General features: G+C 49.2%; 3 protein-coding genes across 5 annotated transcripts; 1 reads left to right on the forward strand and 2 right to left on the reverse strand.

The window, feature by feature from the left end:
• Positions 1 to 537: 537 nt before the first annotated feature.
• On the forward strand, positions 538 to 3,782 carry LOC147136901 (ly6/PLAUR domain-containing protein 1). Its single transcript, XM_086051739.1, has 3 exons — positions 538 to 672; positions 1,698 to 1,829; positions 3,530 to 3,782. The coding sequence occupies exons 1-3, from the start codon at positions 621 to 623 to the stop codon at positions 3,772 to 3,774; spliced, it is 429 nt and encodes a 142-aa protein (XP_085907865.1). The 5' UTR covers positions 538 to 620; the 3' UTR covers positions 3,775 to 3,782.
• Positions 3,783 to 3,801: 19 nt separating this feature from the next.
• On the reverse strand, positions 3,802 to 8,240 carry gpr39 (G protein-coupled receptor 39). The gene is made up of 2 exons (XM_086051743.1): positions 6,689 to 8,240; positions 3,802 to 5,696 (listed from the first exon to the last, which is right to left on the reverse strand). Exons 1-2 carry the CDS (start codon positions 7,467 to 7,469, stop codon positions 5,173 to 5,175), a joined length of 1,305 nt encoding a protein of 434 aa, XP_085907869.1. The 5' UTR covers positions 7,470 to 8,240; the 3' UTR covers positions 3,802 to 5,172.
• Positions 8,241 to 9,589: 1,349 nt separating this feature from the next.
• On the reverse strand, positions 9,590 to 18,115 carry LOC147136903 (solute carrier family 35 member F5-like). Of its 3 annotated transcripts, none has more exons than XM_086051742.1 (15): positions 17,759 to 18,115; positions 17,509 to 17,653; positions 16,604 to 16,753; positions 15,777 to 15,839; positions 15,394 to 15,478; positions 15,121 to 15,314; positions 14,411 to 14,492; positions 14,228 to 14,315; positions 13,835 to 13,899; positions 13,650 to 13,754; positions 13,419 to 13,578; positions 13,201 to 13,291; positions 12,383 to 12,537; positions 11,588 to 11,680; positions 9,590 to 10,972 (listed from the first exon to the last, which is right to left on the reverse strand). In XM_086051742.1, exons 2-14 carry the CDS (start codon positions 17,644 to 17,646, stop codon positions 11,599 to 11,601), a joined length of 1,458 nt encoding a protein of 485 aa, XP_085907868.1. In that variant the 5' UTR covers positions 17,647 to 17,653; positions 17,759 to 18,115; the 3' UTR covers positions 9,590 to 10,972; positions 11,588 to 11,598. The 3 variants fall into 3 exon arrangements, 2 of the variants coding, with proteins under 2 accessions (XP_085907868.1, XP_085907867.1); XM_086051741.1 differs by having other exon boundaries at positions 17,755 to 18,115; XR_015089570.1 differs by lacking the exons at positions 9,590 to 10,972; positions 11,588 to 11,680 and having other exon boundaries at positions 12,480 to 12,537; positions 13,419 to 13,754; positions 17,755 to 18,115.
• Between the last annotated feature and the right edge of the window lie 555 nt (positions 18,116 to 18,670).

An 18,670-nucleotide genomic window follows, 5' to 3' on the forward strand; every position in this document is an offset into this window, starting at 1 on the left:
TCTCCGTTCCAGAAAAGTACTCAATGGCTCCCATCATTTTGGGGAAGTCAGCGACTGCATAAAAGCCTCAGTTTGCTTTGAACTCATGGGACCTGACCTGTGAGTGATATGGGCGTCGACGAGTTGGCCGGCTGTTTAGCGCGTTGAGTGACTCGGTGGCAGATGAATGCGCTTAGCATGTCTTTGTTTTCTTACCGTTTGTTCAACCAAGCAATTTAAACTGCGATATATCTTTTTATCGACTCGATGTTAAAGATGCAATTATTTGAATGAATTCAAGTCTTTTGAATGAACTGTTGGCGGGGGCAAAGGCTTGTGTAATGCAACCAGCGGTCTTTCATGTTATTAGTGGGGTTGATGAATTAAAAAAAAGAAGCGAATGAAGACGAATTGGGATGAAAGAAAACACACACACAAATGTCCCAATTGAAGGTGGTTGTGGCTTCAAGTGCAGCGCAGAAAGAGGGAGGGGGGAGAGGTGCTGATGTCATTTGGTGGAGTATAAGAGCGCTCCTGCCTGCCTGCCTGCCTGCCTGCCAGCCTGCGAGTGGCAGTCGCTGTCCTGTCCGCTGCACTATGTCCCCCTCTGAGCATTTTCAGTCGTCCAGTCGAAAGGGACCATGTGGATCTTCACACGACTTTCTTTGCTCCTGCTTTTCTTCTTCAAGTCAGGTAGGGATAAAGGATTGGGGTTTTTTTTGGGGGGGGTGGGGGGGGGGTTGTTTGTTTTTTCTCAGTTCCTCCATCTCCGCATCCCGGCATGAACATTTTGATGTTAGCTCTCGGAACGGCCTCAGGGTGTGTTTTGTCGAGAATCGCAACAGTTGGTTGAATGAAAGCACAGGAAGAAGTGAGTGAGTGTGCGTGCGTGCGTGCGTGCGTGCGTGCGTGCGTGCGTGCGTGCTCCAGAACAAGTGCGAAATTGTGACGGTGGAGGTGTGCATGGCGCAGATGAGCAGCACTGCCATCGCTCCGCTGCGTGGCTCTCCATTGCTTCTTCTCTTGTGCCACTTGTTGTTTTCACGGGGGTGAGCTGCAGGGGGGCCTCAGATGACTTTTGCATCCTGGAGTCAGCCCGCATGAGTCAGTCATGCATGCGGACAAACAAGCATGCAGATGTTGCTCGTTCATGCTGGAAAAGTGAGCGATGACGCTAGCTGCACAAATTTTGCGTCTTCAATCAGCAATTCCGTTTTGTGGTTATTGGAGCGACCCGAGTCCTGACCTGTCCGCTCCCAAATTATTAACAAAGTGCAAGTGCTGGAATTGACTCCAAATGTCTTCTTAAGAGCGAGTTGGCCAACTTTCATGTTGGGTCTTTGAGATGTGTGTGTGTGTGTCCTTTATTGACAGACAATCTGCATTGACCTGGAAAACTGGTTTTGGGGGCATTTTTTTAAACTTTCCAACTAAGTACAATGCCTGCAATTTGCCCCCATTACGTTAGTTAGCCGTACACCAAAATGGCCGACTTTGTGTGTAATTGGGCACATGAGTCGCTTTTTCATGCATCCTGTTGTTCTGTTCAACATGTCCACCCTGTTGGCCAAGTTTCTTGTCTCTTGATGACACCGGTGCCCGGCGGCTGATGCCCCCCCCCCCCCCCCCGCCCCCACCTCCCCGCACAATTTGCCCAAGTGCGCACAACGAACGATCCCCAGTGGGTGACGGGATGTGTGTGTGTGTGTGTGTTTCAGGGTCTGCTCTCCAGATTCAGTGCTATCAATGCGAGGAGGTCAGCCACGACTGCGCCACGCCCGAGTTTGTGGTCAACTGCACCGTCAACGTGCAGGACATGTGCCAGAAGGAAATTCTGGTGAAGGAAGACGGTACGTTGAATGGCTAGGGACCACTTTGGACAAACTTAATGTGACTGCCACGCATTGCGAGTCACCAAAAGTGTGAAAAACAAAAGCACAGCATGGTGGCTCAAAAAGGGAGGGTGGGGGATTCAAGTGGAAATGCTTTGCTTACAATTCTTCTCCTGAGGAATCGCCGGCAATGTAGGGGGCCTTACGTCACAAATGTCCCCTACTTGGGCACACAGACGTCACTCTGTTGAACACACTGCAAAGTTGGACAAAAAAACAGTTGAAACGAGGCATTCTGATAAATGTTGCGTTTGCGGAATAAGCGTTAGCTAACGACCAATCAGCTTCAGGAAACAGGTCAGCCGTGATTGGACGTTACCCGAGCCGTAAGGAGCCGCGATGTCACCTTCAGTCGTCAGGAGTGCCGAAACGGCCGACCCCCGAGATGCCTCACAACGGGTGGATTTCTCATCTTCTGGAAAAAAAATATCTCTGGGTTGACTTCTCTTGCTGCTCACATTGACATCCGGTGCAGTTTAGCATTAAGGTTGGAGAGGCTATTCCTTCACGCTGACCCCGACCACCGTTTTCTGTCCGTACGCGACTCGTGCACATGAATGAATTTTTTTTCTTTCTTTCGTTCTGTCGTTCTTTCTCAATGAGCAGAGAATTGAGTCCACTGCGCCATTTGTCGGTAAGGACGAGCTTTTGCCCCGCGGGAGCCGTCTCCCGTGGCCGCCGGGCCAGCTTTCCTATTTCCTCCGATTTCCATCATCATTCCGTGTCGGTGTCATTTGGCGAGGCCACCTGTGTTTTTACCTTGACAATAATTGCTGTGACGCAAGCCCGTTGTGTTCCGGTAAGCTTGTTGAAGGATGCGAAACTGGCCGTCTCCCAGCAACTGCATTAACGGAATGACGCGCGGGCGACCTTCTCTGCTGTCTGACGTGAGCGACACTCACGAGGACTGTCCCTGGCCTTTCATGCCACGCATTACAAATTCATGAATACTCCCTGGGGCTTTCTCTTTCACTCTGGAAAAATGCATGCTCTGTAGGCTTTGAGTTTGGACATTGACTGAGACAATCTAAAACTTGCCCCTGGTGAACGTCTTTGTTGTTTTGGGATAATAATAATAATAATAATAGTAATGATAGTTGCTTTTTTGCTCATTTTTGCTAATAGCTTGCCGCACTTCTTTACATTTGCAGAAAAAAAATGTTTCTGTCAACTTGAGCGGTCATTTTTGCTCTAGCTTGTTGTTTTATTCATTGAAAAAGTCCAAATATATTGAAAATAGTGTCATTCGGGGGTTGTCAAACTTTTTGCGTCCAGGGACCCCTTGCCGGGAGAGAAAGAGCCCCCTCATCATCCTACAGCAAAGTAAACATACCACGTGAACCCCTAAATTCTATAGGAATGAAAGTCACCTGTTTTTCAGAAAAACTCATCATTACAATTATGAGAATAGGCACTTTTTTTTTTACCTTCACAAGCACAACAATGAATTTAGTCGGAATAAAAAGTCAATCCAACAAAAAATCAAGTTGTATTTTTCCCAAGAAAAAGGTCAGAATACAATATGAATGTCATAGATAAAAAGAACGAGCACAAGTTGAGTGCACTTTCATTGCAATGGTATTCTCTGTCGAATGCGCATTTGTGACAAAACCGCAAAAACCAATCGTGGTAACGACCGCATTCGTTGCTCCTTTCAGGAATTCACTACCGCAAGTCGTGCGCCTCGTCGGGAGCCTGTCTCATCGCTTCTTCCGGCTACCGGCAGTTCTGCACGGGCAAGATGAACTCGGTGTGCATCAGCTGCTGCAACACGCCACTGTGCAACGGGGCGCGCCACAAGAAAAGAGCCCAGGCTTCCGCTTCCGCTTGCGCTGGCCTGAGCCTCCCGCGTTTTGCCCTTGTCGCTCTCGCCGTCCTGCTGGCCAGCAGTCGGCTGGTTTAACGGGGGGGGGGGGGGGGGGGGGGAGAAAAAAACACTCCGCGGGAAAATGGCAAGACTGCAGAAAAGTGTGAAGCTTTGTGTCACGGCTCGCATTCGGGTGGCAAGTTTTATCATCATGAGAAGAGGATGCACGAATGAAACCAATACGCTCCTCGCTGTAAATGTGCACGCAGATCTTCAGCCTGGGCCAGTTAAGAGCATGTATTTGATCTGTTGCAAGAGAGACGGCAAACTATGAGTCCGAATAACAACAGCAACCGAAGGCTGTTTGGGAGGCTGTGGACAGGCCGAGTCAATCTCCAGCGTATAGAAGATGTGCAGCGACTGCAAAAGAGGGCGGAACACCTGAAAACAAGCAGCCAGATAATGACCCCAAATAACAGAAAAGTGTCCGATTTTAGACTGCTCAAGTCAATCGGCAGACTTAAACCCTGCGGAGCGTGCAGCGCGCCGCTTGACCTGCGCAAAAGGAGACCGAACGGAGAAACGCTGCCCCAAAATGGACCAAAAGAAAGTCGATCTGGAGACTTTTTGCTCCACTTGAGCAGCGAAAGAGACTGGAAAGACTTCAAGCCCCCAAACTGACTGACGTTTGCTGGTGTGGGAGTAAAGCTGGTAAACAAACAAGTGCCTTCATTGTGTATGTACTCTCGAATTCAGCATGGGGCTTCTTCCTTGGCCCTTATTTGAGTATGTTGTGGGCGGGGGGGGTTTCCGTGCATCTACTGTATCTACACTTCATTCATTTGTGTGCAACTTTGACACCAAGGCTCGATGCGCTGTATGTATTTATTAGCCAGAGAAAAAAGCGAGAAGACAGATCCAGTCTTGGTGTGCAGGCAGGCAGGCAGGCAGGCAGGCAGGCAGGCAGAAAAGTACCTTTGGAAACATTTTCATGGAGCATTGTGGGCGTTTTCCAACCTTGCTCGGCCAATTAAGGGCCGTTTTCCAAAAGTGAAATGTCACGGCCCACCGCCAATCCAAAATGTCACCAAAAGTGAAATAATGCTGATCTCTAACAAGTTTGCCAGTGTGAAAAGTGGGCCTGTTTCGTTGTGTTTTTCTTTTGCATGGACGGCAACATGTTAGAAAATGTGTACCTTCTGCCATCTAGTGGAAGAACACTGAATGGTTCTGCCTCTTACAATCTGTCGCTGGCTTAACTCCAAGATCATTTGTTGTGAATAAAATGCTCATCTTTGGAGCGATGACGTGAAATGGGAGATATTTAACCACTGGCACGCACTGTACTCGACAGTCCACACCTCCTGTTGGCAGGCGTTCACAGGGCCAATCAATAAATTCTTTTCTGTAGTAGGTTTGAAGTTTCTTTTTTCCCAGACAAAAATAAAAGAAACTTAAACGGCGTATAGCGCTTTTTGACACTATTTTCCCCCATCACGGTTCCACTCTCGCCAGAACGCCCGCAGGACGCGTTGTGTCCTTGTTGTCCGCCTGCGCATCCACTCCCGAGTCACTTTGCTTCCAGGACGCCTCGTCTTTGGCCACAGCCGATCGGACCCTCTTGCTCGGACGCAGCGATTGCAAGAGCAGGGGCCGCAGCGAACGAACGGACCTGGACCGGGAGCGGGAGCGGGAGCGGGAGCCGGAGCCGGAGCCGGAGCGGGAGCCGGAGCGGGAGCCGGAGCGGGAGGCGGCCACGGTTCGCTTGTTGACGTGCTGGACGCTCAGGCGGCAGCGCAGCACTTGCGCGAAAAGCCGGCGGAAGTGGCCGGACGACACGTTGTACAGGAAGGGGTTGAGGGCCGAGCTGAGGTAGAAGAAGGTGTCGGCCACCGGCTGCAGGCTGACGTAGCCGCGGAAGTAGGCCGCGCTCCAGCGCGACTTGGGCACGCCGGCCGTCATCAGGCGGCGGACCTGATTGGGGAGCCAGCACAGCAGCAACGAGCCCACGATCAGGCCTGAGGGCACACAAAGGCAAATCCAAATAAAGCGCCGCGCCGGATCTCACGCACAAGACGACGCTGACAATTAACGACCTCAATCGAGGGAAGATGAAACATGCCAATTTGCTCGTGCTCATTTATTGGGCTCCTCCGCCTGATTGCTATGATGACCTCGGCTCAAGTGCTTGACACTTTGCTGGTCGACGAATGTTTCGCATTCCCAACGACAGCTTTTTCTTTCACCGGCCAAAGGACGAAAGCGCCCCGAACACATTGATATGCGCCCCGCACTCGCAGACAAAAACAACTAAAAGTCATTAACCTCGTGTCCGCGAGCCAATCGAACGACTTTTTTTTCAATGACACTTCAAAGTCACGGAGCCGCCGCAAGAGAAAGAAAGAAAGAAAGAAAGAAAGAAAGAAAGAAAGAGGGAGCGAGTTGAGCCGCTTGACTTGTGTGAGGTGTCTCTGCAATCCTTTCATGTGCCGGCCACAATAACAATTCATTTCCAAATGAAAGCCAGCTAGAAACGATTCAGGCTGCAGAAAGGTTTCAGAAAGGCAAAATAGACTCATTAAAGAAGAAGATTCTCTACATCTGGATTAGCCAGCTCTGACGAAGAAACTGGGCAGCTAGCCGGCACGCTAAGACGCCGGGAGCTTGATTCCCGCTTCTGTATGGCTCAGAGGCACAAAGCCTGAAGTGGCACTCGACTGACCAGCCGTATCAGTATCCAAACGCCAACTCGGCAGGGCGGGCATTTTTCCGGTTAAGGGAGAGACGAGAGGAAGTCGAGCGCCAGAGCAAGCGGCAAGCCTTAGCGGCAGAATGCAGAAGCGGACGACGGCCGTTGGACCGGCCAAGTCAATCTTTTCCGCTCCACATTTCGGACACCGGCGCCTGCTGGAGAGGAGACCGAAAGGAGTCGCGCTGGGAAAAAAAACAGGCAAAACAACCGCCAAAAGGCCAAAGCGACCCAAACCCGAGAGAGCGCGGCAACACCTACCGAGAAAAATGATGGTTTGCTTCCTGGCCGTCTTTATCTTGCTACTTTGGTGCTTGGATGTCGTGTGACGCGCGTCGGCGGCTGCGTCTGAAGATCCCCCCGATTTGCTGAGGACCAGGATCATGGCCCGACACATGAAGGCCACGCTGGCCAAAACCAGCACGTAGACCAGGAAGGCCACAAAGATGCTGACTCGGTACATGAGCCAGCGCTGGCTCAGATTGGTGCAGAAGGTCAAGTTCTGGACCGGCCCGTGCGCCGACGCCGGTACGTGGCCCTGCGTCCCCGTGGCCACCAGCAGCGGCAGCGCCACCGCAACCGACACCAGCCAGGCTGAGGCCATCAATCCCCGCGCGCGCCGCCCGCCGAGGCTGCGGAAGCGGAACGGGTGGCAGATGGCCACGTAGCGCTCGAAGCTAAGCGTGGCCACGTTGAGGATGGTGGCGTAGCTGCACGCCTCAAAGACAAAGTTGTAGACCTTGCAGGCGGCGTCGCCCCCGGAGGCCGAGGCGAAGGGGAACCAGATGGCGCTGTAGAGCTCCACGGGCATCCCCACCAGCAGCACCAGGAGGTCCGAACACGCCAGGCTCACCATGTGGTCCGTCACGTTACGCTGAAGGTAGCCGTTGCGCCGGAGGAGCCCGGTGACGCGGATGGTGACGGAGTTACCCACGATGCCCGTCACCAGGATGAGGCTGTACAGGATGGTCAGGAAGACTTTGACGCCGCGGTTGGGTTCCAGCTGCCTCCAATCTTTCTCCTGCGCCATCTCCCCGTCCATGTTGCCGGGCGTGGGCTCTAATCTGGAGATCTGGAGATCGAAATCCTCAAAACGTCCTCCCGATGTCCTATGCTTGACTAGTTATGCGCCACGCCAAACGTTCGCTGGACTAAAGTCTGGAAATTGCCGACGGGTCCGTACGGAAGGTTCTTTGTAGCACTGCCACGGTTGTGCCCGGCTTCTCTTGCCAAAGCGCAACTTCGGCAACTGTCAATTGTCCAGTGGTTGTCCTTTGTCCTGGCAAAAGTCAAGCCTCCAAATTGTGTGTGAATTGGAGAAAGGGATGGATGTCCTGCGATTGGTCGCAGGTCAAAGGTCTGCGGGGAAAGGCTCCGACGGAGTCTCCCGCAACGGCGGATGTTTGAGAGGGCGGCTAGCGCGGAGGACGAATGTCTTACCGCCTGACAGTCGGGAGATCCGTGTTGCTGAGCAAATGATCTGCCAAATCTGGACAAGAACGTCAGCAAGATCGCAGCCGCCACCGGTCTTTTTCATCGGCTATCTCCTTTTTGCGCGCCCGTTTGGATTTTGCTCATATCGATTGTGTCTTATCAGCTCCTGGGCGCAGTCGCTGTGATTAGAAGCGGGACCCAAAGGTTCCAAGCATTCTTCCTACGTGAATCCGAACACCGGACATTTCATCTTGTCTCCAGGCAGCCCCAAAAAGAGTCCTCAACACGTCCTTCGCCAAAGTCGACTACTTTGCTCCGTTCATGAACAACAAGTGTTTGAAAGGGGGGCTGCGCTTGGACAAAAGTCCTCCTCCCCGCCTCCCTGCCTGCCTGCCTGCCTGCCTGCCTGCCTGCCTCCCACAAAGGCAGCCAAGTTAAACATTAAACACCGTGACACAAGTGTGCTCTCTTGTCTTATCATTAGCGGCTAATGGGCTTGTCTTTACCGCTTGATTTATACTCGCAGTCAGTGCATCCGTAAAGAATTTTCGCCTTCACTTTTCCACATTGTGTTCCAGCCTTATTCCCAAATGGACTCAGATTGCCTCCAAAATTCCAAAAGGCTCAAAGTGAAGCGCTGCCCGGATGCGAGCAGTCCAACTTTTGCGACCAGGAAAAGTGCGCTGGAGCCGTCCAAGTCGGAGAAAAAATATGGAACGCGACTTGTTCGAGTCGCTTCGACCTTACGTCACTCGACGACGGCGGCGGCGACCGCCACGGAGACGCGGACCGAGAAGGGAAAAACGGAATTTAGCAATCTTTACTTATGATAACTTCACGTAACACAACGTAATGTTGTAGTTACTTGGTCAAATGTATGAATGAGATATTCCTATAGAGAGTCCATAAGGGAACAATGAAGGCAGTTTTGATGGAGGCCAAAAAGTGTTTTGAGGAACAAAACCAAATCATGTATCGGGACCAGCCATCTTTGTTGTTTACACTGTCCCGCAACCGCTACAATCTGAGTGGGATAAATGCGACTTTGCGCTTTTTTTTCTGCAATGCAGCGTAAGCGCAGGTTTTGGGCCAAGGTGAAGCCTTCCTGGTCCAGACTGCAAATGAAGAGCGATTGCGCTCTGCTGGCTAATTTCAGTTGAGTGAAACTGACGTGTTTGAAATATAGAAGAAATACTTTTCAACATTGTGGCTCCAAAAGTATTTGCTTGCCTAGTTCTTTTTGTCTTTGTATTTTTTTTTTCTCATAGGGCAAAACTGTCAAGCTTGATTCACTTTGCAAATTTCATACAGTTTCTCCAAAATCCCCAGCTTATTGTTTATGGAATCATTTTATGATGATTTCAGGAAGGATTTACAATCGCATTTTCATTTGTGCAACTTTTGCAGATTTCATGGAATTTTCCTTTTTACTTGTGCAACTTCTTTGATGGTACGTTTGTCTTTTTGGTGCATTTACAGTAGTGCACCTGTGCAACATTTGCGTCTGCCGCTTTGTTGCGAAGCGGCCATTTTGATCCGACGTACACCGCTTGTACTTGGACAAACTCCATCCATCCATCCATTATCTGTACCGCTTCTCCTCACAAGGGTACTTGGACAAACTCCTACAATGCAATTCAAGCAAAGGGGCCCATTTTTCACATTGAATTTGTCCACGATTTGTGCTCACTCCTAATCAAACATCAAAGACAAGGTATGACCACGACAAAAAGTGAAAAAGAAGTCTTTAATAGTGTATTGAACCCAGGAAGGAGAATCTGTCAAATGGACAACATTTAAAAGGCGCACAAATGATGTTTTTCCAACAATCAAGACAAAGTACCTGAGACGGGAAACAAAATGACTCAACAAACAACCAACATTCATAAAGTGTTTCCTCTGTTTTGCAGTTCATACAAAGCAAGCAAACCAGTTGGAAGTGAAAGCAACAAGACGACCGAACACAAAATCGAGAGAGCGGGCGGCCGGCCACGTTTGTCTTTAAAGTGCTGAACGTGTTCGTGGACCAATGCTGGCGGGTTCTTTGCCTTCTCCAGGTAGCGAGCACAACGACAGCAACGTCCCACGCGTTTTTTTTTCCTTCTGCTTCCCGGCAAATAACCAGCTCAAAATTCACGGAAGAAAAAACAAGATTTGGCTCGTTGTGGACGTCATAAATTACAGCCACACACAAAATATCACGACAGCAAAGCGTAGCGGTCGGACGGATGTCCGCAAAAGTACTTCCCCTTTAACGGCCGTTCCCAAAAGCGCCCGCGTAGCTTATATTGGAAACGGGACCAACCGTTCGTCACGTAGCGGGTCAAATTGACCCATTTCAAAGTGAATGGAATACAAGTTGATAGTAGTTCCCCCCCCCCCCCCCCCCCCCATGTGAAACTCCATCGATTTTAGTATTTTGAATCATTCGACACGCCAAACCGAGCGAGGAACATGATTTGACTCCAACAATTCATCGACAGGAAATCAACTCAATGTGGATTGAAATTGTTTGTCATCCAGTTAATTGTGTGATGATGTATAAAATATTGGGATTGGGGGGGGGTCTAGTTTCTATTACCAGATTCAGCTAAGCAGAAGTTCACTGCTGGAAAATGACTTTTTTTTTTTTTGCCTGAAAAAATGAAATGAAAAAATTTGAGCCGCAGTGTAAACAGAGGTTAAACATAGTGTTGTGATGTCCTTTCAAACCAGAAGCTTTGCGAATAGAACGATGATCATATTTGCAAACAGACAAACCTGTCTGCTATCTTATCAAGGCAGTAAAACAAAAGGCAAAAAAAATGACTAAGTGCAAAATGTGTAAGAACGCACAAGGACTCCTGGTCAATTCCTCTGTCGACGTTCCGGTCAACTTTGAACGTACCTCTTCATTTGGTCACGTCATCATCATCATCATCCTCCTCCTCCTCCTCCTCATAACAATGATTGGTCATGTCCAGCACCTTAAGTTGTGGTCAGATTTAGTCCACACGATTAAAAAAAAGGAAAAAGGAAAAACTCGGCCAAACTGCCGCAAGTGGAGCATTCCAATAGGAGGCACGGGGTGGCTCGTGGTTGTCTCTCGGACCGCTAGCAGATGTGTGACACCTACAAGAACAACAGAGAGAAAAAGATGACTAATTCATTGCGTGCTGTGCACCCATACGCAGCTCTGCGCTTGTCATGTTAGTCACACCAGGCCTAAAATGGAAGGACGTTCGAAAAAAATGACTCCCTGTCATAATAGGACAGCCGAAAGCATCTCATGCCAGAAAGTGGACAGGAAATCCACCGTTTGGGTTTGAAGCTGCCATTTTGGGTGAACTCCTGGGCTTGTACTTTGCTTCTTTTTTTTTCCAATCCAAGCTGACTCATGAGTTTCCCAGAAAAGCGAGCGGACGTGAGTCAAGTCAAACAACGCAAACTGAGGACACGTCCTGGACAAGCGGTCGGGAGCGCTTTCCAGTCCAGGCTCTCCCGGCTTGACATATTCCAGCCATGATGATCCCGCAGAGGCCTTATCAGCAGCGCTTTTCTCTTTCAACAAACGCTCACGCGTCTCCTCCCAGAGTTTGGTGTTTGGAGGCGCGCTGGTGAGTCAGGAGGACGGATGATGATCATCATCATGCGCACACGCGCTCGACACGGACGGCTGGGCCTGCTTGGTTTATTTGGAAGCCGCCCACTCTTTGTTTTTGCGTACGAGTCAGCCGAATGACTTACTTGAGCGGCGCTCACGAGCACAGGCTTCCTTGGTTCAGGGAGACGCTGTGTAAAGGTAAAAGGCTTTCACACAGCTCGTGGTCCTCGGGGAGTCTTGGGGAGGAGAAGGGGGACGGTCAGATAATCATCACCATCATCAGAATTATCATTATTATTATTATAGCTTATATAGCGTCCATCAAGGGGCTCACGAAGGTGCTGAGTTTTACATGCACTTTATCGAGGACATATTATGGAAAAGGGACTTTTGAATTGCTTGTATACAGTGGACACAACAAATGATATCTTTCATCAAGAAATATTTTGAATCATGTTCATGTTCAGTTTTTGGAATGAATCTGCTCCAAAAGGTCCGACATGTTGTTGTTGTTATGCTATTCCGTTGTGGCTTTATATACTGTAATTTGCGCATTTTATTTCATTGAAAAATACTCTTCATTTTTTGTACAATCTCTTTTGTCTTCAGTTCCCTAATCCTGCAACAGTTTTAACATTTTGAATGAATGGAAAAAAAAGCCAGCAACTTGTCCCCGTTCAAGCAGCATCGGCGAGAGGAAGCACACTAGTAATTATTGATGGAAAGAGTGAGTCATGGAGAATCGTGTTTCGAGACATTTTTTTTTCATTTCCGACACTTTTGGAGGATTAAACACCCCTGGGTCAAATTGACCCAGGAAGATTATTGCTGTTCCTGAGAAGTGAACATAACACGGGGTTTAATAACGCGCTCGGCAAAATGGCTGAATTGTCTTGGAAGGCGAGGCCCCGAGCGAGCGAGCGAGCGAGCGAGCGTACCTCTGAATACGATGTCTTCTAAAAAGGAAGGCGTAGAGTCGCCTCAGGCCCACCATGACCGGGTCCCAGTTGTTGTAGTGGCAGAGCAGCGCGGCGATGAAGAACGACAGGAAGACGGGCACCGCCCCTGCAAAAAACATCCACGAGAAACGCACCTGCACAAAAACGAGGAAGACAACATCTCACAGGCCATTGTTGCTCAAAGTCGTGCACACATCCAATATCGGGGGAAAAAAATGATGCAGGTTAAAATGAGGCAACTGTCAAATTCCCGGAAAGTTGCGCACATTCAAATGAGGCTAATGTCAAAAATGGGACTACTGTAAATCCCCAAAGGCTACGCGGGTTAAAATGAGATGAGCAGAAATGCGCCAAGATTTTAAAACTATCAATAAAAAGTAACATTTAAATACCGATGAAGCCCGAAACTGCACAGCTTAATATCAGAATCTTGTGAATCCTCTTACAAAAGAGTTAAATGAAGTTAAACTTGTCAACCCTACAGGTCATGCTGGTAAACATAAACAAACTAAACGTGGCTCTAAATAAGACTACTTATTGTCAATACTCCTAAAAGTTTACAGCGGTTTCAAAATAAATATAAAAAGTTGTGCAGACTACAATACAACAAAATAATACAATTTGAAATCTATTTGAACGAAAAGTGTTTGCATCGTTTAGCTTTGACTTTCTCAGTCAGGGTCAAAACTGGTCAAGCTTTAAATACAGTATAAATAAAACAATACAGTATATACAATCAAACAGGATTTGAAACGAAAAGGCTTCCAAAACTGCCTCGTATGTAGCGTAGAACGCACCTTCTGCGTGAAGATGTCGGCCAAGATGGAGAGCGGAATGGTGAGGCTCAGGGCCAGCGTCCCGATGAGCGACGACGTGAGGAAGCAGCCCCTGCGGAGGCCAAAGACGACGACGACGACAACAACAAGCAGCCTCAGCAAACAGTCGGCCCCGCTCGCAAAGCCGGCCCGGCCCGGCCCGGCCCGGCCGGGCCCGACCCGGCCCGACCCCCACCCACCAGAGCCACAGGAACTCGGAGAGAACGGTCCCGATCAGGCCGTTGACCAGGATGTAGGTCCACACCGGCCGGCCGGGAAGCTCGAAGGCCTCGAAGCCCGTGTAGTGAAGCAGCAGGAAGCCCGGCCACAGCAGCAGCAGGTTGAACAGGCCCACAAAGCCTGACGCGCGCGCAAACGCAAACAGCTCACAAGTGGACCACAAGTGGGCCATCCGCCCCCCCGCCGCTTACCAAAGAACATGGGAATGTCCAGCTTATCCTCGCGCTCCACCCGTCTCTTGATCATCACGATGTAGACGGCGTACAGAACGGCCCCGGCCAGCGACCACAAGGAACCTGCGGCGGCGGCGGCGGCGGCAACGTTAACACACGCGCACGCGTTGCCCCCCCGTGGCTTTTGCCCTCCAAACTTTTACCCAGGGTGCCGTTGTCGTCGGGCCGCTCCATGCCGGACAGGCTCACCAGGGCCACGCCTCCCATACTAAAGAAAAGAGCAACGGGACATGTCACTCACCACCGACTTGGCCGCGTGTATAAAAAAAAAAACAACAAAAAAAAACAATATTGCGCGGGCCTTCAAAGATGGGTGGTGGATGGCTGGCTGCCATTTCATGCCTTATAGCTTTTTGGGGTCACACTAAGGGCTTTTCTTATCATAAATGCCGATGCTGAGTTTTCAAGTCGCCTGCTATTACCCCACAATCCTCTCCGCACTGTTCTTGTTTGTCACGAGAAGGAAAAGTCACACTCGAAAAAGTGGAAGGCGCGGCTTTGTAAATGTTTGTTCGTCGGTTTCCCGCACGTCTCACCTGAGTGCCACGGCCAACAACTTGGACAAAGTGAAGCGGTCGCTGCTGTTGCTGGGAAAGATGGCGGCCAAGATGAGCGTGAACAGGCCTGCGGACAGACGGCGAGGAGAGGAAGAAGCGCCTTGAAGCAAGCGGCGGACGCGCGGACGGATGGACGGACGGCGCGGGCAAAGCGCGAGTCACCTGACGTGGACGACAGAATGTTGACAATGGCCACTTGTGTGTCGGACAGCGCTTCCTGGTAGGACAGGTTGGCCAGGAACCACTGGACAGCGGCCGGCCGAGGACAAAGGCAAGGAGACCGAGTCAAAGGGCCCACACAGTCAAAGGAGACATGTTTCATTTGAAAACACTTGGCTGGAATCCTAATCAAAGATTTTGGACGCTCTTCCATCTAATTGCGCAACAGATAAAAGACTGCAGCAGCAGCTTTATTTATTTTTTTTGAGGGGGGCAATTTTGTCTAGCTTTCGTTACAGCGATGACTGAGGGGCGGGGCTAGGGCGAAGCTAGGGCGGAGCTAGGGCGTCGTGACAAAGTGAAGGCTACTCAGTGTTGCCAGCTTGGCAACTTTTCGGAACCATTTTAAAAAAAAAAAAGGGACGCGCAACAAATGGAGTGACTTTTTGGAGACTCCCGCCAGCGCCGTAAAAGAGCAGCTCCCGCCCCGCCCACCACCCCCCCCCCCCCTAAATAAAGTGAGCAGCCACGCAGATTCAACTGTATTTTCATCGCTGGAGGTAGCGCTTCAGCACCAAATTTTGTGTTTCGTGAGCGGATCTCGGCATAACCACCGTCGGGCACTCTTTGGCGGCAAGACAAAAGATTGAATTTCACACTTGCTCGTCATGTCCAAAGCAACAGAGAGTGACTCCACTGCGCGGCGGACGCACCACAAAGCAGAAAAAGAAGCTGATCTTGGCCACGTCGGCGATGGTCAGCTTGGCCACCGTGCGCAACATGGCCTCGTGGTCCTTGGCGGCCGGGTAGGACATGCGCGACAGTTTGGCCTCCAGGGCTTGCGTGGAGGGCAGCTGGCGCACCTCCATGACGTTACTAAAACGCACCCGCTGCTTTTTGGATGCCGCTGGCACAAAGAGCGGCAAAAGGAATCAGTTCCTGCATCGTGCAACTGGATGAGTGCAAAGTCAAGGCCGCCCACTCACCAGATGGACGATCTGCGTCGATTAAACGGTTGGCGAGATCGGCGGGGACGTCCTGAAACTTGACGGGCACGTACAGTGGCTCACTCTGCGTGAAAAGCAAACCGGATTGATTGCTTAGCGCAGCGCATCCGACAAAACAACATCTACATGCAGTACATCAACAAGATTGCACATTTCAGACGTTATCCTCATGTTCCGATGTTTTTTCTTTTTTTCTTTGGTACATCAAAAATGTTCATGAGTCAATGTGACCTGCTGCGCGTTTAGAGATTTTAGGTCTTTGTAAACTTGACGAGAAGAAAACGCCGCTATGTACATTTGTAAAGTCCGAGAAATCGAGTTGAACTTGTTGGCTGTCTAGCGGCGTTGCAACGAGTACGTACCAGGCCGTTGTTCACAGTGGTGTCATTGGTGCAGGGAGCAAAGTAGGCTTCTGCGTCGGCAAACTGTGGACACATTCAGTTAGGCACAAAAAGACGTGTTCGCAATTTCACCGGATTCAAAGCAGAAATCATCTCAAGCACGTGCACGTACAGACACGTCAAGTCTGTCAAAATGTTGAGTTTGCATGGAATGGCCAAATTCAACCTGAGTACAACACACCAAGCAAGACTTTGGAAAATTGGATGATGGCTTCCGGACAAAACGACCGTAGTTGGGAAAAAAATCTGGTCCAAAAATGCCTTCAAATACGAGCAAAGCAAGATAACTTCAATCTTGCTAAAGATCCACAGCGATCTCCTCGACCTTTTGCTTTTGTCTGCCACAGGGGGAAGCTCTTCTCTGATTGGCTGACAAGTTTCACTTAAAAACATCCCTCAATAAAATTGTTTTTGCTTCTTCTAATGGAGCTGCTAAAGTCCCCTTTGATGTTAAATTTGTCCAGTATTGCCCCAAAGCCATAAGGTGAGTTTCATGACAGACTTTTGCATAATTGCCCATTTGCAATCTCACGTCAGTTTGCGCCAAATTAATAATATCGATGATCTCATGTGAAGGTGCTTGGTGTGTGTTGAATAACTGAACTAGTGAATGTTGAGTAACATGGACTCATGCTAGATGCACTGAGTTGATGTTTTATGATCTCTGTTTGAAGTGTTTTGCCGCCATCTTGTGGCATCTACATGTGTCTACGAGGGAAGGCCGTCAATTATTTGCAGCTTTCGACCATTAGCGGCAGGTCTGGGCGCGTCTTCCCCGCCGTACTTACAAGTGAAGCGTGTCTGCGTTTGAGCGAGCCGGTGCACTGCTGCCTCCAGGGCCGCCACAGCAGGAAGCCCAGCAAGTAGAGCACAAACATGGACGTCTTGGTGAAGGTGCTGAAGAAGGGCTTGTTGTACTCCTGTCGCCTGAAAATATACTGCAACGGGGACGGAGAGATGACAACGATTCGCTGGGGGCTTCGCACCAAACGGGTTATCGTGAGAGTGTCGTGAGAGATCGTCATGGGAAACGATGCGGGTTCACTTAATTGGGTTGGAAATTCTCATGTATTACAATTAATGTATGCTAGTATACAGCGGTGGTCCACTAAGACAAGACAAAGCACAATTAACCTGTGCACCCGGGTGGCTGTTTTGAGGGGGCGGCCCTGTTTCGGGCAACCCCTCTCACCCCCAACAGCTTTCGTTACCATGACAACTAGGAGAGCGGTTGCGACATGATGAGCAGCTGCTACTAGCAGTAAAATGTAGAATTTGTTTTTGCTCGTGGGGACAGCACTTTACCACTAAGCCACTTTATTTGTCAATTTCGTTTAGTGGACAGACACATCGGCGAGCACAAATATCCCCGCCAAATGTCGCCTAACATTTGAGTATCACATAATAAGACAGCACTGTTCTTTGAGAGGCTGCAGCTAATTCTGTTGAGCTTTTGGCTCTGACATGAGAGTGTTTTTGTGTCATCGGGCTGTCACTTGAAAATGGCAGATCTTCAGCCAGACTCGCTGTCAAGTCATGGGCGGAGGAACTCCGTTCGGGGGCAGTACTATGTAAATAAGCCATCTTGTGCCATCACAATTTGCTTTTAAGCAAATCATGTTCACAATAGGTCTTCTTGAATGCAAACTCAAGCTTTGCCTCTCGGTGTCAAGTTGTGACTCGTGGCCCTTACAGATGTCAGCTCGGAGGAGGCCACCCAGATGACGTCCACCAGCAGGAGGATGACCACCCCCAGGGCCATACGCCTCCGCTGGGCTGCGGCCGAGCTACCCGGAGAGCCCATCCGGTTCATGATGAACATGCACTCCATCGTCACGCTGTGCACACACACAACATGGGCACTGACACTAAAAACTTGGAAACAACGGAATCAAGCAACGACTGCAAGTGGTTTGTCATTTGGCTACAGATGACTTACTTACAAAGCGTGACAACACACGCTGAAATACTGTTTAAAGGATTTTCATGCAGTGATCGCACTGGCAGCGCCTTAGCAGAGCAGTCGTGTTGTTGTAAACAGGCGAGCGAGCTGCTTGAACAGTTGAACACAGCTGTTGGCAACAAGAGGGGAAAAAAATTGCGAGTCAAGCCTGCTGTAGCTCAAATTGACGACGCCTTCTCCTTCTCGGCCACGGTGGGAAAGCAGATATTGCTTCACTAGAGGTTAAAACAAATAACAATAAGTCCTCTGATGCTTGGATCGTTAAAACCTAAGTTTGGAGATTTCTGAATTCCTTCTTTGGGTGATTATGGCCGCCATTTTTTTTACGAGTGATGTGTTAAGGTAAACAACAGTGACGAGACTTCCGGCATCGTCTTTCAAGATAAAACAAAATGTAAACTTTTAAAAAGGTTAAAAAGAATAATAAATTAAAAAAAAAATAACGCTTTCCACGATAAATTGAGGAATGGATACGAACATTAAATATTACTCGGATGCTGGGTCAAGCTACTGTAAAGAGACAGTTTTGAGTTTTTTGATCCTTCAAGATGAAGCAAATCTAGATTTGGAAAAATTTAGTCAGGATCCATTCTTTTTTGTTTATCCTTAAAGATTTTCCTGTTGTTTTAGAAGCACCACCGTCACGTGCATAAATATTGTTGAACAACACCTGACACCTTCATGAAACTATTATATGTTGCAAGAACGCGAATGACTTCGTTCTTGTAATGTATTACCTTTATTTATTTATTCATTTATTCATTTATTCATTTATAACTTTAATTATTGGCTTACGGTTTTGGCTGCAGATAATCGGATATAGTTATTGTGTGTTTAATATACTGTACTAACGAAACTTAACCAGAGCATGCGATGCAAAGTACTGTACTGT

This window comes from Filicampus tigris, chromosome 14 (assembly GCF_054856515.1).
Source record: "Filicampus tigris isolate MCC_2025a chromosome 14, RoL_Ftig_1.0, whole genome shotgun sequence".
Lineage (NCBI taxonomy): Eukaryota > Metazoa > Chordata > Actinopteri > Syngnathiformes > Syngnathidae > Filicampus > Filicampus tigris.

Bases quoted from the DNA above. Each gene is read 5' to 3' on its own strand.
- LOC147136903 (XM_086051742.1), bottom strand. From the start codon at position 17,646: ATGGAGTGCATGTTCATCATGAACCGGATGGGCTCTCCGGGTAGCTCG. The intron at 15,479-15,776 runs GTACGTACTCGT...CTTTTCACGCAG, and splicing joins CCACTGTGAACAACGGCCTG to AGTGAGCCACTGTACGTGCC. The intron at 13,900-14,227 runs GTGAGACGTGCG...TCTTTTCTTTAG, and splicing joins TTGTTGGCCGTGGCACTCAG to TATGGGAGGCGTGGCCCTGG.
- gpr39 (XM_086051743.1), bottom strand. From the start codon at position 7,469: ATGGACGGGGAGATGGCGCAGGAGAAAGATTGGAGGCAGCTGGAACCC. The intron at 5,697-6,688 runs GTAGGTGTTGCC...GTGTGCCCTCAG, and splicing joins GCAAACCATCATTTTTCTCG to GCCTGATCGTGGGCTCGTTG.
- LOC147136901 (XM_086051739.1), top strand. From the start codon at position 621: ATGTGGATCTTCACACGACTTTCTTTGCTCCTGCTTTTCTTCTTCAAG. The intron at 673-1,697 runs GTAGGGATAAAG...TGTGTGTTTCAG, and splicing joins GCTTTTCTTCTTCAAGTCAG to GGTCTGCTCTCCAGATTCAG. The intron at 1,830-3,529 runs GTACGTTGAATG...TGCTCCTTTCAG, and splicing joins AATTCTGGTGAAGGAAGACG to GAATTCACTACCGCAAGTCG.